The 26,148-nt window shown below is 33.9% G+C and overlaps 1 protein-coding gene across 3 annotated transcripts in view; it reads right to left on the bottom strand.

The window, feature by feature from the left end:
- LOC102688390 (carboxypeptidase Q) overlaps positions 1–26,148 on the bottom strand; it is a 141,784-nt gene that overhangs the window by 7,443 nt on the left and 108,193 nt on the right. For all 3 annotated transcript variants that reach the window (XM_015357085.2, XM_015357086.2, XM_006635645.3), the window contains 2 exons: positions 22,110–22,201; positions 14,756–14,957 (listed from right to left, as the gene is read on the bottom strand). In XM_015357085.2, coding sequence (XP_015212571.2) covers positions 14,756–14,957; positions 22,110–22,201 — 294 coding nt within the window. The remainder of the gene's footprint in view (positions 1–14,755; positions 14,958–22,109; positions 22,202–26,148) is intronic.

Below are 26,148 nucleotides of genomic sequence, written 5' to 3'. Positions count from 1 at the left end.
GTACAAAAGAACACAAAAGTTGAACATATAACACTGGGGCAAGGTAATGGCAAAACAAGGATAAACACACAAACAAACAAAAGTACAAAGAAACTAATGTAAAACCAACAAAACAACAAAACCGAAGCTATACGAAAATACACAAACGCAAAGCAAAACAAACCAACAAACGAAGCCGAGGCGAAAACCCAAACGGGACCGAAGTCAAACGAAAGGCCTTTCCTTGCTGAAAACCTCCATGTTTTATGCTGAAAAAGATATGTTCTGATTGGCTGAGAGCTAATTGATGATGATGTCGTACTGAAAGTGTGGTGTAATGGTGGGCCAATGGAGAAGGGAGAACAATCAAGGGTCAGCAGTGTGGACATAACAGAAAAAACACACAGAACACACACTGGGATGTAACAGAAGATAATTCATGAAGGTATTTCAGACTATAGAGGTGATTATTTTTATTACATCATGCTTTACATCAGGTTTGTGACATCAGATTGTAAATTCACATTTGAGTATTATTGAACCAAGATAATACGTTATTTTTTAGTTCAAAGGAGCCTGTAGTTAAAATGAACAATGGATATGCAATCAAGAGACCCTGCATAACTTTATTAGAAGTCAGACATTCTGGACTCGTGAACTTTGGATTCAATCGTCCACATTGAGGTCACTTGACCCATCTTGTTCATTTAGTAGTTATCAGTTTATTGATTTATTCCAAGATTTTGATTATACCTCATAAAGAAGGTACTTTTATTTTTAATATAATCAGGCCATCTAATGTACTGTATTATGTCTTTTATTTTTATTCTACTGTACATCTGGTAGCAGTGGCATTGAAATCATTGTTTTTTGGTTAAGAATTAAGCCCACCCATATCTCACACAGCCTTTACTTATTGATTTATATAAAGTGTTTATAAATATTTAACAGATAGCTTAAGAGAGGAAGTAAAAGTGGCAAGTTCTTTTTATGGTGTTACATAAAGAATATTGAGCCAAAATTCAATTTTGTCAATGAAATGTATTGAGTTACACTCAAATACTGTATGTGCCCTATCAATTCTGTTAGTTTTAAAAATATGCTGTGAATATTTAGCCTTTGTTGTCTTGCAGCAATATTAAGTTTGTAACATTGCATTTCTTTCAGGCTGCCACTCAATTTAGAAAAGGTCAGATTCATTGCATAATTATTATAGGAATCCATCACAAAGTAATTGCTCTAAAATGCAAATGGTTTAATTAAGAACACCAATTACACGTTCTAACAGAAAACAATTTCTTATACTCACATGACAAAAGTCTTCAAGAACTAAAGCAGTATAATATCAAAGCTTACAATTGAGATGACCATCTAGCTTGTTTATTTGCTTGTAGTTACAGGAGTCATAATGAATTTAATTGAGATTTTGTACCATCGATAAGCACAAAACACTCTATAATGTCAAACTGAAGGGAAAATTCTACAGATCCTTCTAAATTAGATAGAGATAGATAAGACTTTATTGACCCAAAGGGAAAATGATAAAAAATTCCTTATATAATTAATTATAAATTAATTATACATATAAAACAGAAAATAAAGGATAACTATAATTGCCAGGGTATCCACTTGGCTGAATAGCTACTCTCAAAACACTTTTGTGTAAAAAAGCATCTCACAGCACTCTATTCTCAAGATTTTAATTTTTAAATATTTAGCCTTCAAACAACTGTATCAAATTCTATCTCTGAAATTACTGTCACAGCATTGGAATCAAGCACAAAAATGTTAAACCACACAATCTAATGATTGACCATGAACACTTCATCTGATAGTTTAACGATTCTGGCCAGGAGTACAGTATTAAAGTTATATCCATCACTTTCTGTCTGAGGAAAGTAAGTTTTGTTGCTCTTTTTTCATTTATACTGTACGTGTTCAGAATCTCATCATACAATAGTGAATTCTAATAATGTTTTTTACAGTATATATTTGATTGATATAGATTCTGAAACATGTATAGATTAGATTCATATGCTTGAATACTTTTATGTATTGTGATACACAGTACTGCTCCCTTTCTTTCATTCCTGAGTATCCATTATTGTTGTATTTTTCACCATCTCCATAAGTCATGTTTCTGTGATTCAAAAGATGTCATATTTGTGTGGTAATGTCATAGCTTCTGTCATAGCATTTTTTTTCTTATACCCTTTGCATTTAGGTATAAGGTTATATACAGTACATGGTTTTGTTGTTCTCTTGGCTTCTCTTTTGCCTTTACTATCTACTGTATATCTTACTTTCCTTTGAATTCCTCCTCTTTCATTCTAGTTTCAATGCTTTTGTATTTTTATATGAATCCATCTAGATATAATCCATCTTGTGTGTAAAGACAGCCTTTCCCATAGAAAGGTGAAAGGTGACAAAATGATACTTTTGTCTGCGGACTACAGTATGTGTCTGCAGGGATAGTGAAATCTAGTAACACTAAAAATGGGGTGCTCGCTTTCAATTTTCAAAGCAGACTGACTAAAATGTATTTATCTTCCTTTATTTCCCCTCTTCAGTGATTGATGGTTTTCCTTCACAGCAATCACACTACAGCTGCCACTTTCAACTCTCCACACTGCATCACATACAGTAGAACACATAAAATCCTAACTTTACTATCACACTAGGTTGTTTATCTTTCCTAGTATTTAAAAGCACTAATTTTTATTCACTTAATTGGGACTATGGCTACCCAGTACTACTTCTCTCTTGATAAATACGTCTTAGTGCTTTGCCTTATTTTAACATCACTTATTCCATTTTGCTTTAACACTGTGAAAATAAAGATCTGTTTTCTCTCCTTAATTAATTCATATGGAGTTAATTTCATTATGAAATGACCTATTTTCCGCTCCTGCAGAGCACAAATACCAATTGAAATTGCCCCCAAAGTTTTGAGTTGCACTTCTTAAACCAAACATTTTGGACTAACAGGTCTAGTTTAGATAGAAGACAGATTCTGATAAATGACCAAAGTCTAAAGGAATCTAAACATCCAATAGACCTTTACAGAACGTCTCACAGCTTCCCACAGTAACCCCTATATACTGTGTAAGATTACACACATTAATTTATATAAACCATGTTTGAATCTAAAGTTCAAACTTTCCCAGCATTTTTTAAATGCATGTTGCCTTGAATCCTACAAAACATTACATTTTATGTACCGCAACATCTTGCAGTAGCAGTGCCAGCATTACCAGAATTAGGGGATTGCTTCTTTGAATGTTTCTCACTTTTTTTAGAAACAGTTAGGGGAAGAATTATGGAAGCAGATATTGCTTTCCTTTGGCATTGCCACTGGCCTGTTCTTGTGTTTGAAATTCCTGTGAAAATTCAAAGATGCTTTATTTAAAAGTCTGTAAAGTATAAACCGAATGATTCATTCAACCAACAAAGATTCAATACTGAAATGATGACCAAGGACAGACTGGAAAGCGGAACTTGCAGTGCCTGATCTCTAAAGACAGAATAGGACTTAATTATAACATTGACAACCTCAGCATATTTTAAAACATTTTAACAGTGGTTATTACAAAGGCATATTCATTGTATATTATATTATTCCTGTGTGCAATGAGTTTCCATTTATTTAAAATTAAGATGCTTTTTTGGGCTGAGAGCTCATTTAGTGGTATTTCTGTTGCCTTAAATGGATATTGGCAAAAGGTGTAGAAATATTTGGACATTCAGTACTGATTTTTCATTACTTAAAACTTTTCAAACCCCAAGGTAACAAAGTAAGCAAAACAGAATTAAAAACTATAAAAGAAGGGATCTAAATAAATGCAGTCCACACAAAATGAATAAATACCTGGGCTAGAAAACATGACTGCATTTTCAAATAGCACCTGTGTGTTCAGGCTACCAAACCAAATTATACACAAGAGGAATAAAACAGTCTCTTTGTTGAATATCTTCTGCCTTGAAAAATAAAGCAACTGTCATAAAGAAATTTAAGTAGGATAAACATTTCAACTACTGTTTCTGAGCAGTACACCTGCAATTTCATATGGAGAAATCGTAGAGGCAAGCAAGAGAAAAACAATATTTTAAAAAAGATACTTTATGTTCACACTCAATGTCAGACAATAGATATTCACTGCATTTTAGCAAGGTTACTTGAAATAATTCCAAGAGAATAGTTAAGACTAAAATTCCACACTGCTGAGAAAAAAGACAGGTAGAAACTAAAAGAAATTTCCAATATATGAATATGAGTAACAATGAAATCACATTAACAGAGCACAAAGATAAAGTGAGGCATATAAGTCCTAAACTAGAACATAATGAAAAGCAGATCTCCAAAAATATATTTCAAGCATCTGATCACTTTTTCTGATATCTCCACTGACTTGTATTGAATATTAAACACAGTGAATTATCTTTAAGCTTTGTAATATAACAGAGTTAGTAGCCTTGGTGAAGCCAAAAGCAGTGAAAACAACCAAAAATTAAAGTTGCTAAATGTTGTTAAATAAACAGTCAAACTAGCAATCACATTTTTAAATACATATTTTATACTGTACATATAATTAAATGCCATTAAATTGATTCATTCTTAAATCCGACCATTCACAATATCATAAAACAAGCATAACAGATGCAAAATGTTCTGCACTGAAATTCCCCCCAGTTTTGAAATTGCATAATATCTAAGCATAAAATGTATCTAGAATGCAAATTCACCATTACAGCACATGGAGCTTACAGATGTTTTTCTCCCCATTATGTTGTACACATAGCTTAACCTGATTTCACAGCTAAAGGTCAGAAAGCAGCAGAGCAATTTTTTTTTGCTATGGATTTAAGTCTTCCTAAGTGTTATAAAGTTAAGAAGTCAATATAAGAAACCTGATGAAATTTGGAAACCTGTGTATACCATCGTTACCAACATGCAGAGTAGTCATATTGAGAACATCTTGCACTGAACTGTAGTTGGGAAAAATAAATTTTGGGAATGTATTCATAGCATTTTGAGATACTGGTAGATAGACTGAAATGCCTGGCATAACTGACAATTATCATCTTAAATACTGTATGTATTTAATCGTTTTTGATGAAAAAACACTAAATAAGCATACAAATTGAATTGAACTATTATTTGTGCATGTTGTAAAATAAACCACTGACCTTAAAACTCCACAAAACCTGTACTGCTGCTCATTACAAATCTTTCTGGATTAACTAGTATAGAGCTATGTGGTAATTTAAATGAAAGAAAGATCATATTTCTTCAAGTTATGAGCATTCCACTTGTACCATAATTGTGCACAAGTCTTACCTCACTTGCAACTGCAAAAAGAAAAATGCTTAATGTCTAAACCATCCCCAGTTTTCTCTTTTTTCTATTTTAATATGACTAGCCTCTCAATTAAATTGTGGACTGGACTTTTTCCTCATTTTCACTCTGCTATATATATGAAAACAGGTCATTTAAATTTCTAAACTCTGCCAGACACATTCCGTATATTTATATCTAGCTATGCACCAAGTCTGTACTCTTTTGCTTTAAGGAATTTACCAGATCCTGTGACAGATGTTGGTATTCAGAATGAGGCCTGTTTGAAAACCTCTTACAAAAGGATTGAAATCAACACTTATGCTTTGTGGAAGGTTACAAATGCTTAATTAGGGACTCTTGTACTCTCTAAATTAAATAAAAAATGACAGTCAAGCTAAACATCTAACTACTCTCAAACATGTTTGGAGAATTAATACAACTAATATGTTCTTGTACCGGTCACTCTCAAATGCTTTACCAGTGCAACAGTGAATTAGTTGTGTTAAGATTAAAACAAAACACATTCTTAGTTCATATTGAAAGAATTAAGCACAATCATAAGGCTTTGCTCTCTAATTCTGTGCAGGTCAATAAGTTATTTTAGGGCAATCATCTTTATATTTCTGAAGCCAGCAAAGATAAGATCAAAATCAAGGAATTTAGACCTATTGTTACTGCCTCAATTGACTTTTAAACATGGTAATGAATGAGAGGTCAAAGTTGAAAGGTTCAAATTATAGAAACTCCATTGACTTTACACAAACTGAAGACTGCTCCTTAATCCATGCAAAGATAGAAAAGCCCTAACGTAGATAACGTGCTACAAGAGCTGTTGCTGACAGTCTGGAATCAAATTAGCCTTAATTGTGCTCCTTCTTTAAAAAAAGAAAGAACCAATTTTAATGCTACAGGCCTCTGTTTAACTCTGACATAAAGCTATTTGCAAAAGTACTTTTCAAAATAAATGGAACTACTGTATATGTGGGACACATACTGTACACGACTATGAACACTATGGTCACAAAGTGACATAGCTCTACAACTGCTTTCCAGGTTAATTCTTTCTTAAATGCAAAAAAGCCTTCAATTAGAACAGAACTCAGAATCTCAGGTCTGAAGAACATTTCAGCATTTTCAGAACATTTTTATACAATACTCCCAATAATATAAGAGTGTTCAGATCTAATCAGTGATGTCCCCTCACACAGTGTAAATCTACTGTACCAATTGAAGATTCCTATTATTACTTCTGTTGCTTTGGTAGTTGTTAACATAATTAGTAAAGCATTAGACAGCATGTCAGTATGGCTATCAGTATATAGGTTTTGAAACAACATAGAGTACTGTACATCTCTTTACATTAATAATATTTGTTGGTATAAGATCTTTCCAGTTCATTGATGAAAGTCATTCCTTATTCCTCTAAACCCTGCTGCCAGGAAAGTTTCTTTGCTCCCTTATATTCCAATACACTCACAAGTTACATGCTTCACCTATGACAGCATCTGAGATAACTTCTAATTTCAAGCAAATTTGTATAGAGAATAGTTCTGAAAAGAGGAAGTATTTACCTTGAAAAACTGTAGTTCAGTGTTTAAGAATGATTCATTTATTTCTGACTACAAGCATTTTATAAAAGTTAAATAATAAAATAATAAACCATCCTGTAAGGTTTGAGTTAGGTCACACAGCTTTATTTAATCTTGGTTAATTACAAAATTGGTTTGTGAAGTAATTAACAAAAAATCCCTTAAAGATGAATATCCATTTTTGTAGATACACAAGATACAAAATACTAACTATTATGTACAATAGTTTTGTAAAAGTCCATCACCTAAAAGCTAATTCACTCTCACTAAATCCCTAAGTTTTGACTTCCTCAGTTCACCCAGGTATGGCTATAAACCTTTATAAAGATAAATAGGACTGTTTTTACAAAACTAAAGAATCCTACACAAGCAAACTACCCCCTAAATGAAAGGAACAAAACCACATCCAAATATACAATGATGATAACAAATTATGACTTTGGGATTTACAGAAGGAAACTTCAAATGATTCTCAAATTTGAAACTATACCTCTGTTCTCTAAATGTAATCCAAGTTCCTTCAATACTCAAATAAATGATAATTTTCAGTCAATCAAAGAGGAATCTGGAAGTGAAGGTGGGTTGTAGACTGTAACCCACTTGCTCCTGTCTTTTCCTCTACCCATGTCTATTACTTATACAGAATAAGCATTTCTGTCTCTCTTTTCAAGTATTCTAAAGATACAAAAATCTATCACTTATTACTCAATTCATTTTAGTATGTTTTTTAATTGTTCGTTTACAACTAAGTGTTTATGACTGTTGCATAAAGACTAAATCCCCCCATTAGTGACAGAATTGATTGAGTACATCCACCATGTAGGATATCACAAGTCAAGTCTTCCCACCAAGACTGATGATCTTGCTCCATCCTGATGATTGCTTTGTAGTGCTAGTTCTACTGTATCAGACAAGCCAGGTTGTGATAAACCCATATATTAACAGTTTAAATGTGAAGAGGCAGTTAAAAAGTCACCATTTATAAGCTAGAAGGCCACACCTAGCTAACAGAGGCCTATGTACCAATGTTCATGAATGCTACAAAATGAGATACAATAGTTTGAGGAATACCTTTATATAGACCTCTCTGAGGGACATCGGCAAGCAAGGAGCAGGTATACACAACGATAAACTAATAGTAGTGTTCTATAGACCAGCTGATGGGTAGAATCCCGAGTTATAATAATAATAATAATAATAATAATAATAATTGCTTACACTTATATAGCGCTTTTCTGGACATTCCACTCAAAGCGCTTTACAGGTAATAGGGACTCCCCTCCACCACCATCAATGTCCAGCATTATGCAAAAGAGCATCTAATCATGGTAGAACTCAACTTTTGGTTTCTGATAGCAAAGTGAAAACACTGCTGTTTGGTGCTACACTGACCAAATCCTGCGACCTTACTTTTCAGTTGGTTCATCCTAACCTTTAGATGCGTAATTACCAGACTTGAGCCCCACAGAACTTTTGTGTGACAAGCTGAGACAACCAATGACATCTAGGGCTAGAGACTAAACAGACAGATACTGTTCATATCCATAACAAAGGATTTGCAAACTGGTCTCCAAAGGATGCACTGCACAATCTACAGTTTGTACTACATACTGTGTGACTTTCAAAGTATACACTCAGCTGATGATAAAGTTTTAATCTGTATCTGAATGCAATTTATTTGCAGCTTAAAAAAATGTAATTTTCTATTAAAATGATAGACATTTTCCTGATTTCCTAAAGTTATTTATCACATGGTTACAAAAACAGCTCAACATCTTCTCGAAAGTTCTAGTCTGAGACATGCTGTAGCCATCTAATTTCAGCTCAGGTTGATAACTTGATACCTACAGTAGATAGAACTACAGATGTGAAAACAGCACATTACTCATTTGTGATGCAGATAGTCTTTTGTTCGAGGAACGGCTCTTTCTAAAATAAGGGTTACTAAATAGTAAAATAAGAAAGCAGAAATTAGAAAATTAAAGCAGGTTTTTTTAGATAGGGGTCTGTACAGGTTGTACAGTATTACACAGAATAATATCCATTATTACAATTAACATACTGATTCATATTCATCTTTCATGGATTCCTTTTAATTATTTAAAACATATTTATTCCATTATACCTATATATTGTGGAGCAAGTAGCTGGAAAATAAGGTCCAAAATCTATAGTGGATTAGCTTTGTCTAATTATAAATATTACTGCTGGGCTTTTCATTTGTGGATATAATGTAGAACATGATTTAATTCTGATGCATCTGCCTCGTGAAGCCCAATTAACTAAACCAATTAGGCATTAGTTCCCATTAATTTTTGCACAAAACCCAACATAGTCTTACTTCAAAATGGGCCCAATTATTATTAATTTGCAGGACATTTTGAAAAAAGGCACTACCCCCAAATTTACAGTAATGTTCTCCTATAAGTGACCATTTTCTTTGTTTTACTGGCTGAAAAACTTTAATCTTTTACCTACCCACCTTGGTCCTAAAGAAATGTTTATACTTTGTTGAGGTTTTTGAATTATTGGACTATGGACATAGTAGCACTTAAAACTTATTCACTTCTTTATTTAATTTTAGCCTAGGCTCATACAATAAAATGTATGATGATCTATCTGCCCTTCTAGTAGGTTATTGTCTAGTGTCTATTGTCTAGCTCACCAGCTAATCTTTTACACTGTATGTTGGCACACAGAATGTACATGGCACCATATAGATAATTTTAGCTGAAAATAAGTTCAGATCGATTTTGCCACAAATGTACCCAGGCTGTCATTTACAGTACAAACATAAATTAAATTACTGAACAAATATAAATATTGTTGTGCTGGAATTATTACGTTGAAATAATTTTCCCTTGAATAATCTCTGAAAATGTGTTAAATAAAAATGTATTCTAGTTTCCCAGAATAAATAAAGTATAATATGTAATTTGTTGCTTATTTCACATTTGTTATTTGTTATTTCACATTTAACATTTTAAAAATAAATAGTTTTGTGAGGTATTATATCAATGCAAATATTGATGAATAGAAGGGTGGACAGACAAATCAATATTTTCCTATAAGCCTTTTTTCATTATCCATCAGACTTGACCTACTTGTAACTCAAACATCAATAATATTACAACAGCAGTCTGGCAAAAGCATTGTAAAATCTAAGTGATAGGTTGTCATTATTCCCATTTACCCATCACCTAAAAAACCTAAATGTGCAATCACCTAATGCCCAGTTTTCTACTGTTAGCATTTTTGTTAGTTTCTTAGGCTTTGAACAATACCAGCTATCAGTTGGCATATCTGTAACTCTAGAATCAGTGCATTCAAAGCATAATCAGCTCCATACAGTCTTTACTGCTGCAACAGGGTGGTCATGCAGAAAAGATTAAACACTTGCAAACACAGCATGTACAGACGTCTGTTTATCATGGGACCACATTCCTGAACTTTATAAATGGAATCATCCTCATTCACTATTTCCAGTGGTTAAAGCTCTCAGGCCCAGAAAGTATTCATAAACAGATTAAAATTGTACTTATCAATAAGGAACTTATACTGATAGCTAGATATTTTCCAATATATAATTTTTCATTATAAGAAACCTAAAACAGTACGACTTTCATGTGGCATCAATCCCAACATTCTAAAGTTACTTTCATTCTATATCATTGGTCAGACCAAGAGTCGGATCCAAAGCTTTCAATGACAAACAGACAGACCACCTCCTGAGTCTTACAGGCATCTGAAATAATTTCTGCAGTTTTAGATTTTCCCTAAGGCCTAATTATAGTGCCTGGATAGTGACTTAATGTTTTTTCCATACATGACAGCTACTTCCTGTATTATGTTCCCTAAATCTCCCGAAGAAAACAAACTGTTGATTGTGCAAGGAAAGATCCTTTCTTTGAAGAGTTTCTGAAATAACAGAATGGCTGAAATAACATTTTTAAAGATTCCTATTTAATGAATTTTCAAACTTTTAGAACTACTGGTTGTTAAAGACAATTACAAAACAAAATATTACTGATTAATAAATATTATATCCATGTATGATTTACCATCTGCCCAGAAATATAATTCAGCATATCTGAAGCATATAAAATAATCCAATGGCTTTTAAGGATTCCTTACTGAATCACTTACTAACATGCAAATGCTCTGGTGGAATGCAAAATTCATCCCCAGTGACATAAAATATTAAATATTAATACCTGGATGTTAGATTCCATATTTGTTAATACTTCTAATGTTACTTTTAGAAAAGATGTGTTTTGGGTTGTACAGTACCTTTACATTTTACCAATAAAACAATATCTGGAAATGATTGCAGCCATAAGAATACCATAGTCTGCACCAAATATTATACACTTTTCCTTATTGCCTCCTTTGAGGGTTGAGCTACTGTATACTAAAGGGAATGGGTGAAATCCCAGGTTTAATAATATATACAGTATAGAGAGAGTAGTAGGAGTGTTCTCAATAAAAATGCTGGTACTGCTATCACTTTTTCCAAAGTTGCCTTCTATTTCTAGAATTGATGATAAATGTTGGTATTATCAGTTAACACAGAGGGCAGAAATAAAGAATTTGGTAGAAATGTGCTCCATGTAGATGGAGGAAAAATATTTTGTATAATATTTTATTGCAAAATTCTTAACCATGTTACAAATGACTACATAACTGATGAGTCAGTATGTTAAACTATCTCTTTTGTTGTTTTGTATTTATAATTGGTGCTTAAAAAGAGATTATAACACATTTTATGTTATGCTGTCTGCATTTTAAGTGAAGACTTTTTATTTACATGTCTGGGTCTTTAACTTTGCTTTACCCAAAATAGTATGAATGGACCCTATAAAGTATTTTAAATTGTCTTGAATAAAAACATCAGCTAAATGGTGGAATGTGATAATTGCTAAAGTTATTCAATTGGAATATGGATAATTAGGGATTTTATTAACTAATCATGAATATTTTAAAATGTACTGTTAAATGAAACATTTCTGAGTGTACCAAAATTCAAAGATCCATAAACGGCAATTCACACATTTATTGCCTCACCTGATAAAGAAGCAATGAAAGACAGAAGTTACTGTAATTCCTTAAAAAATAAATACTGGATTCATCCATTGTTGTGGTAAATAGAATTATCTATCCATCCGTTTTCTAACTGCTTTATCCAACAAAGGATCATGGAGGAGGCAGATCCTATCCCCACAAGCACCACGGGATATGCACTGGACATGACGCCAGATCAATTGCAGAAAAAAAATATGAAAAGCCTAATTATAAATTTCATCACAGTCTCCTTCTATAATAAGGATAGAAATTCTAAAAATTTAAGCCTTATGAAATCCACATAGTGGAGAGGAAATATGCAGGAGTGCCGAGTGACAAAAAGTATGAATTGATTCTATTATGTCTCACCATCACTAACAAAAAAAAAGTTTTAGTTGTTTACACCAATGATAATAATATAGGAACAAGTAAAGTTTAATTCCACACTGAAAAGTAGGAAACGTAAACACATTTCAGCTGTAGACCCTTCTCAATGTGTTACGGAGAGAGGGAAAGGTAGCCAGGATATACTGTATTGTAAAGCACAATCAATAGTACTGTAGGTGAGCATGGACACAGAACAGGAGAGAAAGAGTGTCCAAATGAAGGAGAAGCTGGTAGAGAAGTGTAAAAAGCAGAGGTCTGTAAAAGAAAATCTAAAAACTCCAGTCTGTTTTATTGACTGTGCAAGACAGCAAAATGGCCTTGTAATGTTAATTTTGAAATCTTTGAAATAAATGACTGAATTGATTTAAAGAACATAGCCATAAAATACAAACTACTCCCTGAGAACGGAACATACAGTACAGTACAGATGCAGTCATTTAATGTGTACAAAGTGTCGAGCAGTAAACCACAAAAAGTGCCGCAGTATACCAAACACCATTTGGTTTCACTTTCTCTGCAAGCAATTAAAACATCAGTCATTTTATTTATTGTTTATATACACCGTTACTGTTACTTAAGTCAGTGGGAATAACTTGAAGAAGGCCCCAGAGCCGAAATGTTGTGTTTTTTCTTCATTTTCTCTGCATGGAATAAAACTTTACTTGTTCCTTTGCGGCCTATACAGCCTATACTGATGCACAATAGATTAAATAAAGCTACTGTTTCACTAACATTTAATACACCACAAGCGCCACCTATCAATCTTTGTTTAGTGAAAAATAAATTCAGCATGTTGAATTGTACCATGGTATGGCACAGATACCTTGCTGTGGACAAGAGTTTTGACATGCATTCCGAATGGCCGCATCTGTATGTAATAGAATATCAGTAACCAACAGAGTTACTGCTTGACATCATTTGAGAGTATTCAGGATGAAATGTGATCAGATTCCAAAAGGCACAACAAACATGCTGAATTATCCAATAATCTGTGAACCCCCAACCATTTAAGTACATGTAAATTCAGTCAAATTCAGAATTCAAGAAGCATTAACAAAATTTAAAAACTATTTCCACAAAACTGACTAGCGGAGAGAAATACTGTGACTCTCACTGCCAGAACAATGAAAAAAAAACAAGATTCTGCAGTTTTGAACCACACCAATTGTGAATTCAAGAGAATGAATGTTCCCCAGAGTGGCAGAGATAGATATAACATGAGCAAAGAAATTGTTTTTTACAGAGAACCTGAGGCAATTCGCTGTAAAATCCTACAGAGAGAACATTAAAGGCAGTTCACCTTATGGGTCATCACAAAAGTAGGGTGTCTACATTTGGGTCTTGTGATGTAAGCAACTTCTTTCTAGGTTTTATCACTCATGATCTTAAGAGGATACTGTAGATGCCCCTATAGGATAAAGGGCACCGTAACATATACATATCTAAAGAACAGTGTGACCTGGATGTGGTAAGATGTTATCTTAGTTGCAAGCAACAGGAAGTCCCATAAAAAAGGATTACTTAATCATTACAACTCAGATTATTGGATTATAATTGTTTTCTTTGATGTAGACACCTCTGGATGTTTTAATCTATTAAATAAACCTTGATGACTACAGTACATAAATATCATTTTCCAATACCCATTCATTCAGGAAGCTATTTATTTATATCACAGGCAGCACATCCCTTCCAGTGGAACCATAGTTCCTGCTGTGGACCCCTGGATCAATCTTTATGTCTGCATTTTCATTAGGATCAGATTCCACTCCTAGAGTTTTTTTTCCTCTCAAACTCACACTTCAAACTTCCAAAATTGACCCCAAATAACCTTCTGTTATTCATTGTAGAGTATTGTGAAAAATTAGCAGGTGATTCTGAATTAAATAATCATTCTTACTTCCAGACTTTCTAGAAGAGTTAATATAACAGTTAACACAGTTAAGTATAAAAAATGAAATTATTACTATAGACTGCTCCTTTAAAAATGATATAGCTCAAGTTGACTCTCCCTATATAATTCAGTGAAACTTAATTCGATGATGTTTAAAAGGCACCACCTCATGTACCTCATGATCTTTAGTTAGTAGATCATATCACATGGAGAGTGTGTGCCAGTCTTGAGCACATGGACAGTGGGGAAGCATTCTGTGTTAAGGTGTGGATATATTCATGCTAAGTATGTCTTTTTGACTAACACAACTTATGAGGCAGTCCATGAGGTATAAGAAGCATTACAAAATGCCTATTCTTCAGAGCTGTGCTTTAAGGAAACAACATTATTCTTTGCTTTGCTTGCCAATACGAGTTCAGCAAGACATTTTTTCATCTTCCGCATCGTCCTCGCAGATATGTGGAATAGTCTGAACAACATCTTTTTTTTTAAGTTATTCTGTCCTACCTGGTACACCAGCTTCCATCCACATGTTAATGTCAGTTCCCTCCCCGCGGTCAGCTAGTTCAGTGACATTAATGGGCTGGAGCAGTTTCATGACCTCCTTCATGATTGCCCTGGATTCACCGTTACCAGTAAACTCAATTCCAAGGGGAGTAAAGGTGCCAGTGTCAGATTCCATTACTAGGTCAAAATTTGAGATGTTCACCTGCATACAAAAAGAAACAGACAAAATGACATCAGATATGAAAATTTCAGAAGGAATCTGAGCACAAGAATCCAAAAATAATTATATAAAGACTTTGCACTCTTCAATGGACTGTCCATTAAAGACAGGGCTTAAGTCAACTGTGGGACATTACAGAAACAAAATTAAATTTAATGAACCAACATCTATGGCAATGTTGACAATGATTTGCTCATGATGGAACTAAATCTTTCTTTGTTAACTGCCATTTATGCCTGTCTTTCAAAAGTAGTTTCCTCACAAACTTTTGGTTTCAAAAGAGTTAACACTACCTACTGTTAACTCCTGACATTGTGGGGTTTAAGGATATTTTTTTGAAAATGCAGCTGTGTATTCTTAACACTTAGTTACCTATATCCCATTGAGAATTAAGCATATAAGCATTTTGAATACAGAGCCAGGAGATTTTCCCAGTGCTTCAGTTTAAAAATTCAATTCAGCAACCAGCTGAAAATAGACACATTATAATTCTCCCTTCTGGGGACATTAACTCTGGCTGAAGCTGGCTCTTTGTAATTTCTGGTTTTCGGCTCATATCTGAAGAGAGCATGACAGTTTCTTTTAATTCTGTCTAGACAAATATGAGATTGGGTTTAATCCCAGAACAGTTAGTGCCAAAATTGTAATGTTGACTGCTCTTGTTTGCTATGCATGTACATGGCCAACTATTTAAAAAAAAAAACAGACTTTAGGGCAGGAAAGAAACAATGGGCAGAGAGAAGGAAAAATGTTTCTTACAGTTTTCTCATAAATCTCTAGGTCCATTTTTAGTTGTACCCTGTCACCCCTCTACCAAGAGCCTCCTTATAGAGAGTAATTTCTATAATGCTGTAAACAGCATAGAGCTGAATTGAAGTCATGCATTTGGTGGTGAAAACAGAGATTAATCTGCACGTTTTAAATAAGAGATGGATGGAAAAAGACAGGGCAAAAAAATACAGAATGTGGTTGTTACTGTAGATACTTGTAATAGCAATCTAATGACATACTGTATGCACTCATACTTTTTTTCTTTAAAAAAGTATTCTGTGAGCAAGTCCTCATTTAGCATTTTTAAGAAACATTCATATGCAGTATCACATTATGATCAAATATATGCTCTTTAACGGATTATTTTCAGATACTGAAGAGCCAGTACACTCACCACACACCAACTATCAGTGGGGAGGAGAGCGGTGTAATGAAGCCAATTCACAGATGAGGATTATTAGGAGGCCATGATTGGTAAAGGCCAACTGGAGATTTGACCAGGATGCCAGGGTAACACCCTTACTCTTTTCAAGAAACACCCTGAGATTTTTAATGATCACAGAGAGTCAGGACCTTTGTTTTACAACTCATCCATGGGACAGCGCCTTTCAGAGTATAGCTTCCCTGTTACTATACTGGATCATTACGATCCATACAGCCAGGGAAAGATTTGAAAATGATAATTCACCTAGAATACCATATATACTATAAATATAAACACCAAGATGCAACAAAGATGGTGCTCCTCTGGATCTTTGAACATGAACTGCAGCAATTGAAAAATACATTTAAGCCAGTAATCTTTTTGTTCAAACGTGTACTGTATACCTGGATGTTACAGGGACTAATTAGAATGTTAGCTATCTCATCAGTTTAAATGTTAAATTTGAATATACAGTAGCCAGCTTCCTTTCACAGGCCACTTTATTCTCAAGACTTATATGAGCTATTATTCATTTTTTTGCTGGTGGAATCTCAAGGTTCCCATTTATTTGGCTGGATAGACTTCTGAACAAAAAGAACCTCTCAAAATGATAAACTGACCATGAACATTAATAAGGCTAGTTTTTCCAAACCAAATGACCAGACAAGGAGATTATCTTTTTACTTTATTCCACACTGACATAAACGTAATCTATAAAGACAAATATGTGTCAGTACTGTCCTTAAAATGTAAAACAGCTCAACAGAGCAAAAGTCCACATTTCATTTTGAATCAGTTGCATATTAAAAGAAAGCACTACACTAAGACCTTGGAAAATGAAAAGTGTTTCGATCCTATCATTATATTTAATTCTTATTACACAGTACATATCAAATACTGCATGTTGACCATTATAAAAACAAATATGTAATCATACAGAAGCCACATCTGCATTCGTACTATTTAAAGAAATAAAACATGGAAGCCCAGTGCAACAAACCTCAAGAGTCATAGTCTGAAAATGCCTTTTCTTTATTTGAAAATAGAGTTCCTCAGAGAAGATAAAATCTTTTAGATCCTGGTAAGGTACAATATTTCTGAAATCTCATCAAATCTGTTCGGAATACTAACAAAACTCATATTTTTGTTAACAAGCATGATACACCAATGTAAAATAATTAAAAAATACTTTAAACTGCAGCCATTCAGTATTAAATAAGTCTTTAAATGTTTTAAACAATTTTATGTGGTTCAGAAATTGTAATGTATTGTAATAGGATATCATGTCACTTGTCAATAAATATGACTTCAATATTGTGTATTTGTAACTGTACATCAAATCATTTTGGAATAAAGGAGGTACACATATTTACAAACATTTGACACTAAGTGGAAGTTACATTACTATTACTTGTTCAATTAGCTGACTGCTGCTAGAGAAAAGGTTAAAAAACATATGAATTCCTGTCCTTGGGAATGACAGCTATGGCATAATGAGTTTCTTTGAATAGGGGTATAAATGCCATGTGGTTGTAATAAACAGGAAGACCACACGAAAAGGCTGACTGATTTTTCAGGACTCTTAGCCAAATGGTTTCAGCTGCATTCTCCACAGGAGTGCAATATGGCCAGGTACACCAACTGCCTTCCAAATGACATCAGTTTTCACCAAGAATATCAATTCTTGCAATTTAGGAGTTTTTAAGAAGTCTTTGTAAGCTTATGATATCATTCAATGAAGATGGATCACACAATAGCACACACAACATATCAATTTTTGTATATTTGAAGTATATGTATATTTTACACAATAGAAAAGGAATATAATATAAAACCACACTAGTCACTCAAGACTGGCATTCAAATTGACCTGGATGTATTTTGGGCACGAATGTAAAGGTTTTGGGTATTTATGGTCATAGAGGGTGTGAGGTTCTTCACATTAAACTGGAATGAAGAGAGGAGGTTTTTGTGCAAATAAGGTTATTGCAAGGTTAAAGAGAGCCTGTTAGTCGTTGCTAAATAGTTTCTGTTTTTTTTTTAGACAATGCTGTTTCAGAATGAATCACTGGAGTCCACAGTATTTGCCTGAAATCTTGGCAAGCCATGCACATCTTGTTTTCATGCTGGCAAAGATTTATTTTCCTACAGAACGTTCTCAGTGATAAGTCAGCATGGTAGTAAAATTTGACATAGGTTTGTCAATCAATGTACAATTGCACTTCTGATAATAGCACACAGTAATGAATATAGTACTACCTACCATTATATTTTTTGCGGGGGGTGACTTAATCACTGACAATGCACACTATTGACACTAGGTGATTCACTATGTCTCTCAATATCATGACACTTGATCGTTTTAAATAAAAAAAAACCTTCAGAATTGTGGCCTTGAGCTTAATGTTTTGGAACATTCCACAGTTCTCCTATACCTACAGTACCTACTGATTATTATTTTGGGAATCTGAAGAAAATGTAAAAAATATGACATCGTCGTAGTAAGCAGAATAAAGTAAATGTTAAAACACGCTTTTAATTAAGCTTCTCTTTAACTTACAGGGCACCAAGGCATTATGGAGAATGATAATACAAATCAGGAAGTACTGTATAATAATTATGGTGAAAGTTTCTCCCAGAACATAAGTCCTAATGAAATCAACTTAACATCCTTTTGGGTTTGTATGAATGATAACTTATCCTAACTGATCCATTACAAAAAATAACCTTGAGGTCCTAGCACAGAATAATTTAACTACTATGCATCATACAGATAGATTTTTCTTGCAAAAAGATTGGATTAGTTTCCTTATTTAAAAATATATATATATCACAAGATAATAAATCACTAATGGTTTTAATCCATTTTTGAATCATATAGGTTAACAAAGAAAAAACATACAGACTCCAGAAGGCATGAGAAGCAAAGTCCACCCATCCATTTTCAAACCACTTATTCCAGTTCAGGATTGTAGGGGATTTTGGAGCCTAACCTGGCAAGCAAGGAGTGCAAGACGTGGTTCACCCTAGATGTGATGGCAGTCCAACACAGGGCCACACACAGACACAAATACTGTACAGACTCACACCCAGGGCCAATTTTCCCAGAAGCCTCCTAACCTACCAGTACATTTTTGGAATGTGGAAAGAACCAGAGTATTAAAGAAGCTCTGGTGTACAATGCATATCGCAAAGAGAAAACATGTATTATGTAGTATTTAAATACATAAAACAGTTAAAGCATCAATATTTGTGTTTTTATTAAAATCATTACCAGAACACGACCTGGATAGCTAAGTATGTTTTACACAGGATAACCAGTTACAGATTTCCTTCACTTTCCAAACTCTAATATATAAACATTTTACATTGGGCAGCAATTTCACCTTTAAGACTGTACTTGAGGGATTTAAAAATTTACACCAACATATGTAAAGTTGCATTTGTAAACAATTTAAATATTGAATGTTTCTAAGAAAAAAATATTCTTTGGTATTTTTGGTATTTGTGTTTTTTGTGAAGAAATTGGGAATGTTGGATACTATTTAAAAAATGTTTCTATAAAAAAAAACATCTGTATATTTACAAGCATGGTGGTTTGGATTGGTTTAATTTCCAAACACATTTCATGTGGTTTAGTAGACTCAGAGCTTTTCAATTACTTATTTTAAGCTTTGCTTTAACTAGAATTTTATCACTTCAAGGCAAAAAGCTTCAGATGACTGAAATAAATCTATATTTCTTAATTGAAAAAATATTTCTTAATTCTTCTTTAAATTGTTGAGTTCAAGGTGCTTTTAGAGTGAAATACTTTATCAGATAAACTTCATTACAAACACGAATATACTCTACAGTATATTAAACACTTCTGGCTATTCAATAGCTAAAGTCCTGAAGCTTGCATCTTTACACCAATTAAGCAGTTATTTATTTATTCAGCACAATAATTTAACTGTGATTGACATGTCACCTAATAAGGTAATCACATTTAACTTCACTTCAGACAGAAATTCAATTATTTTCATTTTCACATTAGAAAAATGTTATATCGATTCCCCAGCCTACAGTACTGTAGTAACACAACAGCCAGAATTCTGGGCAGTAAGTAAAATAAAATCTTCACCTTCTTTCAAAATAAAAAAATAATAATTAACTGGTTATCTTTAAGAGGGTTGTTGCATTTTTTTTTCAGAAGTACAGTATATGCTACTGTATGTGAATATGTTCTGAAATTGATTAATGCTGCTTTAATAAAAAAAAAAAGGTTAGGAGAAACCATGACTAATCCATTACAGGTGACACGCATCAATGTGCAAAACTTTTAAAGTCTTTTAATTTCTACTGAAACAATCAGTAGAAATTCTCTCTGATATCATGCTATCAAGTGCCACAAATGCTCTCAGGTGCTAGAAAACAATATGAACATTAAATTGTGTTTATTTCTTAGTGGCAAACACAGAGCAATCAATCTTCCATTTTGCCTTCTTCCAGCTTGCACAGTGACAAATCCCATTATTTGGCTGAATCATGGCACATTTCTTCTATTTAATATACTGCATATAAAATATTGCCCTCATTTGTCTTTGAAATGGCTATTATCGAAGTGCAGCGTGTTTGTTTTTCATAATCCAATATCCAGACACAGTTTCAATAAATCACCTAAAAGGCTATATACAGTATGTGCTAGGATTGAACACAATCAATTTAGTTGGTTCAGGCTGGTTATGATGTGTAATGAGGCTTTCACAGAGAAATGTTATAGGCTTCAGGCAGACATGTTTCAGTCATCTTCAAAAGAGTATAAAGAATTCATATTTACAAACTTCTTCATCTCAGGTTATTGGGACTCACAGTACAAAGAGACAGACATCTGTGATCCAGAAAGATGGTATTTCTAGTGTATTCCTTTTCATCTCTAACTAAATTCCTAAATTTACAGTATATATTCAAACATTATCTAATCTTAATTGCTTTCAAACAGTATGTATCTTGACATGTTATAATTCCATATACATTAACCACAATGCTTTTTAAAAGTATGCAGACCCTTTATTTTATTAGTTTTCACATTTTGTTGCTTTAAAGCTTGCAGTCGTGACTGTTTGATGTACCAATTAATTTGTGTTAGAAACTCAACTTACTCCACACGAACAAAGCAAAACACAAAAAAAAGAAAGAAAAATGTAAAAGTCATACTTGAATATGTATTAAAAACTAACTGTGGCAACCCTAATTTACATAAATTTCTTGTAATGGGCTACACAAAAGTGTTCCCTGTCCGCATGCAGTATTATGTTCACATAACTTCCACATACATTCACCAATCTCTATAAGATCCCTCAGCCAGGTAGTGGATTTCAAGCAAAGATTGAACCATAAGACAAAGGAGCTTTCAAAACAACTCAGGGATAAGATTGGACAAAGGGATAGATCAGGTGAAGGGTATAACATTTCAAACACTCATGATAAAGTATGTCACTGAGAGTTGTGAGGTCAATCATTAAGAAGTGGAAGGCACCAAGACACTACCTAGAACAGGTTTTACATCACAGCTGAGCCTCTGGGTAGGGATGGTTAGGGATACCATTGTGAGGCCAGGGGCTGGTTGGAAAAAGTTCCAAAACACGATGGATGAGATGGAAGGACAATTTCGTAGGTCAATAACATCCTGGTCGCTTCACAGAGAGAGTTTGTATGAAACTGGAAAAAATAATTGGAAAACTAGAAAAGGGATTCTAACCTTGGTGCTCTAGATAAATTCTAACGTTTAATCAGACCTATGTAGATTTCACCCTATTATTTAACTGTTTAACCCCACAGTTCTACCTGTACATGCAGAATGGATATTGACAGTTTGAGCACTGTCTCCCTCTGTAGTCCTCCTAAAACACTTGGGATGAAAACTGGTATAATGCAGGGCGATGTCAAAATGAACTTGCCTTGTGAAGGTTGTAGTACTGATTCGCTCCAATGCCTCCCTGCTCTTCCCCAGTCCACATTACCATCCGCAGAGTTCTTTTTGGGCGAAGGCCTGATTGGGATTTAAACAAAAAAAAAACAGCATTAGCTCTAATAAAAAAAGTTCATATTTCAATTACCTTTTCCAATATGTTAATATTTAAATAGTTTTGAATTCAAACAGTATTCACAAAGGAATGCTAAATAAAACCATTTTAATTTTTAATACAAGAGAGGGCTTTAGGGAATTTACTCCACTTCAGATAGTTCAACTCAGTGAAGTGCAGTGTTTCTTTCACAGTTTATTGACACAATAGCATTTTTCAGGTAAATTTATGCTCATGTGTTGCCCTGTCCTTCAGATGTTAGAGGTATATGTTACGTCCCTAACCTGACCATGAATTTACTTGTGAATTACAGTGGGTGTGAATGAAACAGCTGAACTAATGCCATCAGGCAAGACAAAGTGCCACCCACATTTGTCTTCACCCTTGACAAGGGGCTCTACAAGGTGAAGGCAACAGAGGTGGTGAGCCAAACAAATAAATGAGTCATCGCTATGTTCTAAAATATTTCCATAGAAATATACAGAATTGTGACAAAATTAGCTTGTGGTTCGTTTCTTCTTTCTGAAAATCACTTGAGTTATGCCTTTACAAAAAAAAGTTAACCTCATGCCAAAGGAATGTTTGTTTTTATCAAGCTGGTAAAATCAGTTATTAACACTTTACTTTTTTAAGTGCAGATAATAATGATAATAACATGCTTTATAAAATACAGTATTGCAGGAGAGACAAGTTACTGTACATACACAGCTGGGTATTTTACTATCATAGATATCTAGTGAAGTATGTAGCTCAAAGATACCAAAGCAGTGTCTCCTCTGGGATTTGAACCCACATGTTCCAGTCTTAAGTGTGAAACCCCAATCACTGTTCCATGCTCTTGCCCAGAGCAGTACTGTGTGACAGAACTATACTGGATATACAGGAGAGAAAATGAAATAAATTGTGAAAGTAAGGTGGTTGTCTGCTTGCTTGTAGCATCTGTTTATTTCACCATTTATTACATTCTATTAAAAAGTGTGAAATCTATTCACAAATGATTCAGAGGAATTAGCCTATTGGAGTTGGATCCATTGAAAGCTGTGAAAGTACTGCAGACACTTAAACCCACACTTACAGTATTTCTTCAGCTATCATAAAATGGATTGACAATGCCCGAGCCTCAAATCAAAAATAATTTTAATATAAAAAGACAAAAAATAGACTATTTTTGTATTTCAGCTTCTGTATTGTATATCAAGAAATTATATGATGTAGATAACTTACAATATACAAGCTTCTAAATATGTAAATGTATTTTAAACCAAATTATTTTTATTTTACATATGTTAGTTATTTTTACTGTTCTAACCTAACTTGGTGGTATATACAGACCAATAAAAATACTAATACATAATAAACCTTCTTGCTTTAATATATGAGCTTATACATTTGAAATATATTTTACAAATTAACTGATACATTTACAAACACTTGATTAGAGTATTTCAAGTACCTCTTACTAGAAATGTTTGATAAATATAGGTGTATCACTGAAAAATTAACCTCAGAGTGCAAACTGACAGTGTGAAGTGTTGTACCGAGAAGTACTGAGAAGATGAACAGCATCTTAAGAACTGGGGAACAGCAGCTGAAGGAGGTGAAAATTATATGTGATTTGTTGATACATAATTAAACTAGATTTAATGAGAATAGACAAGATGACATTCTAGAGTAGCACCTCTTGATACAGAAGACATTACTTATGGGGTAGCCTGGTCCTTGCATTGAGGGGGGCCTATAAAAATAAAAACTATGACTTTATTCTGAGGATGACACAACAGCTCTGGCAGCAGTATGGTGAAACAACAGTGGCAGTAACATTAGGCTCATGCAGTCACAGAGGAGAAAGAAGGATGATCAGCAACAAAACAAATTTGGAAAACAGAGAAAAGTCATAACACAAATTTATCAAAAGGGCAAAACTGGGCCCTTTATTCTTGTTTGGAGTAGATTAATTGGGAATAACAGGAATAACTAATCTAAACTGCTTTTTCTTTCACATTATTTGACTAACAAGATACAAAACAAAACCCCAAATTATTTTATACCATTGAAGTAAAAGTTCAAATCAGGTTTGTTTTTAAAGGAAAAAGCTTTTCATACTAAAACATATATGACCAGTTATATTTTAAAGGAGACATACAGTACAATATAAACTGCATATGTAGAGTGCGTATATTGAATTAAAATGTCTTTTATGAGTTATACTACGCTAGGTTGCACTGAGTTTAATATTTTTAGCTGTGAAAAAAGGGTAGTACTTTTACAGACTGGAAGATCTTAGATATGATGAAAATTCATATCTGGTGAATTACTGACTAAAATCATTCTGTTGCTGCTTTATTTCATGATCTGTTGCTTAAACCTAGCAAACATAGCAACAATACTCTTACGTGTACGTAAACAAACTGAAGGTAACAAAAAAGCCAACTGCATATTTTACTCATCAGTTTCAAGAGCAAGGCAACCACAGAATTGCACACAGCCTCCACTCATTCAAGCAGATGGGGAATGAGGTCATTTGTTAAGCTAAAGGAGTAATCAAGCTGAGGTGCCAGAGGATTGAGCCCCTGAATGACCCCAACTATTTGACCTGAACAGTAAAGCTCCTCTAATCTGGAAACACCACAACCGCAAAGGAGATTTTGCAAAAGCTTCTTGAGCTGTAGAAAAAAATATTTAACTCTTTATTTTTTCCAACACTACAATGCAGAAGTAAGAAAGACTTACTTCTGACCAGTGGCTTGGCAGTGAGGCAGTGAAGTCTCATTCTTCTGATCAGATACCACATTGACAACCAGTGAGCAAAGCTCAACGTCAATGTGAATATCTGCAGTTTCAGTTTTTAGATATCTAGTGCAGCAGGGAAGAGGGTGTTAGATTTGAGCATGATTTATTTTGGAATATTTTATACAAAATATCCTTTGTTATACTGTTTTTAGACAACTGACAAGTTGGGAAAGCATACAAAAGAATATGTTTCGGAGGTGTTTTATGACAACCCAAACCAATTATTATCCTTCAGATTACAATGCTTTTATATTGTAGTTTATCACATGTGCTACAGTATATTTTCATCAGCCTTGTTACTCCTCGGTGACATTGTAAACCAGAGGTAAGCATTTCTGCCATTTTTAGCACTGGGGCCATAGGTTCAATTCCAGACCCGGGGTTCATTCTGCATGGAGTTTGTATGTTCTCCCCGTGTTCTTGTGGGTTTTCTCCAGGTGCTCCGGTTTCCTCCACAGTCCAAAGACAAACTGGTACAGTAGGTGTCTTCTGGGAAAACTGTCTCTAGATGAGAGTGACAACGCGTCTGTGTGTGCCCTGCAATGGACTGGTGTCCCATCCAGATTGTACCCTGCCTCGTACCTCTTGCTTCCCCATGACCAAGAATAGGATAAAATGGCTAGAAAATGGATGGGTATTGTTCCTATGCATCTAAAATTTATTTAGAGTTTACATGTCCTTTATAACATACAGTAAGAAGTAGTCAGTAGTAATTTAAAATTCAACGTTTTAATCAGTTGTTGGGAAATATTAGAAAATTAGAAATGCAAGTTTTATTGAGACATGGGCTGTTAATACATATTGTAACGTAACTGAAGTGCTGTTAAAATTACATGAATTTAAAATCTAAGTATCAAATATAATATGGCATTTAACTGGATTTTACATTCAGATAACCGAATAAAATGTGAGCAGAATTTAAGGTTTAGGACAATATTTTTATTAAGAAATATCCATAAATATTATCTGTGGAAAGCATAATACTTCTCATAATATTAACAAGCCATGGAAAATATCCATCCTTCTATCCATTTTCTAACTGCTTCATCCAGCTCAGGGAGCTACGGGGAGATGGAGCCCATCCCAGTAAGTACGTGGCGTAAGGCAGAATACACACTGGATG

The sequence above is a fragment of the Lepisosteus oculatus genome, chromosome 10, assembly GCF_040954835.1.
Source record: "Lepisosteus oculatus isolate fLepOcu1 chromosome 10, fLepOcu1.hap2, whole genome shotgun sequence".
NCBI lineage: Eukaryota > Metazoa > Chordata > Actinopteri > Semionotiformes > Lepisosteidae > Lepisosteus > Lepisosteus oculatus.
Note: the sequence above shows the minus strand (reverse complement) of the source record. Positions and strands in the feature narration are given on the sequence as shown.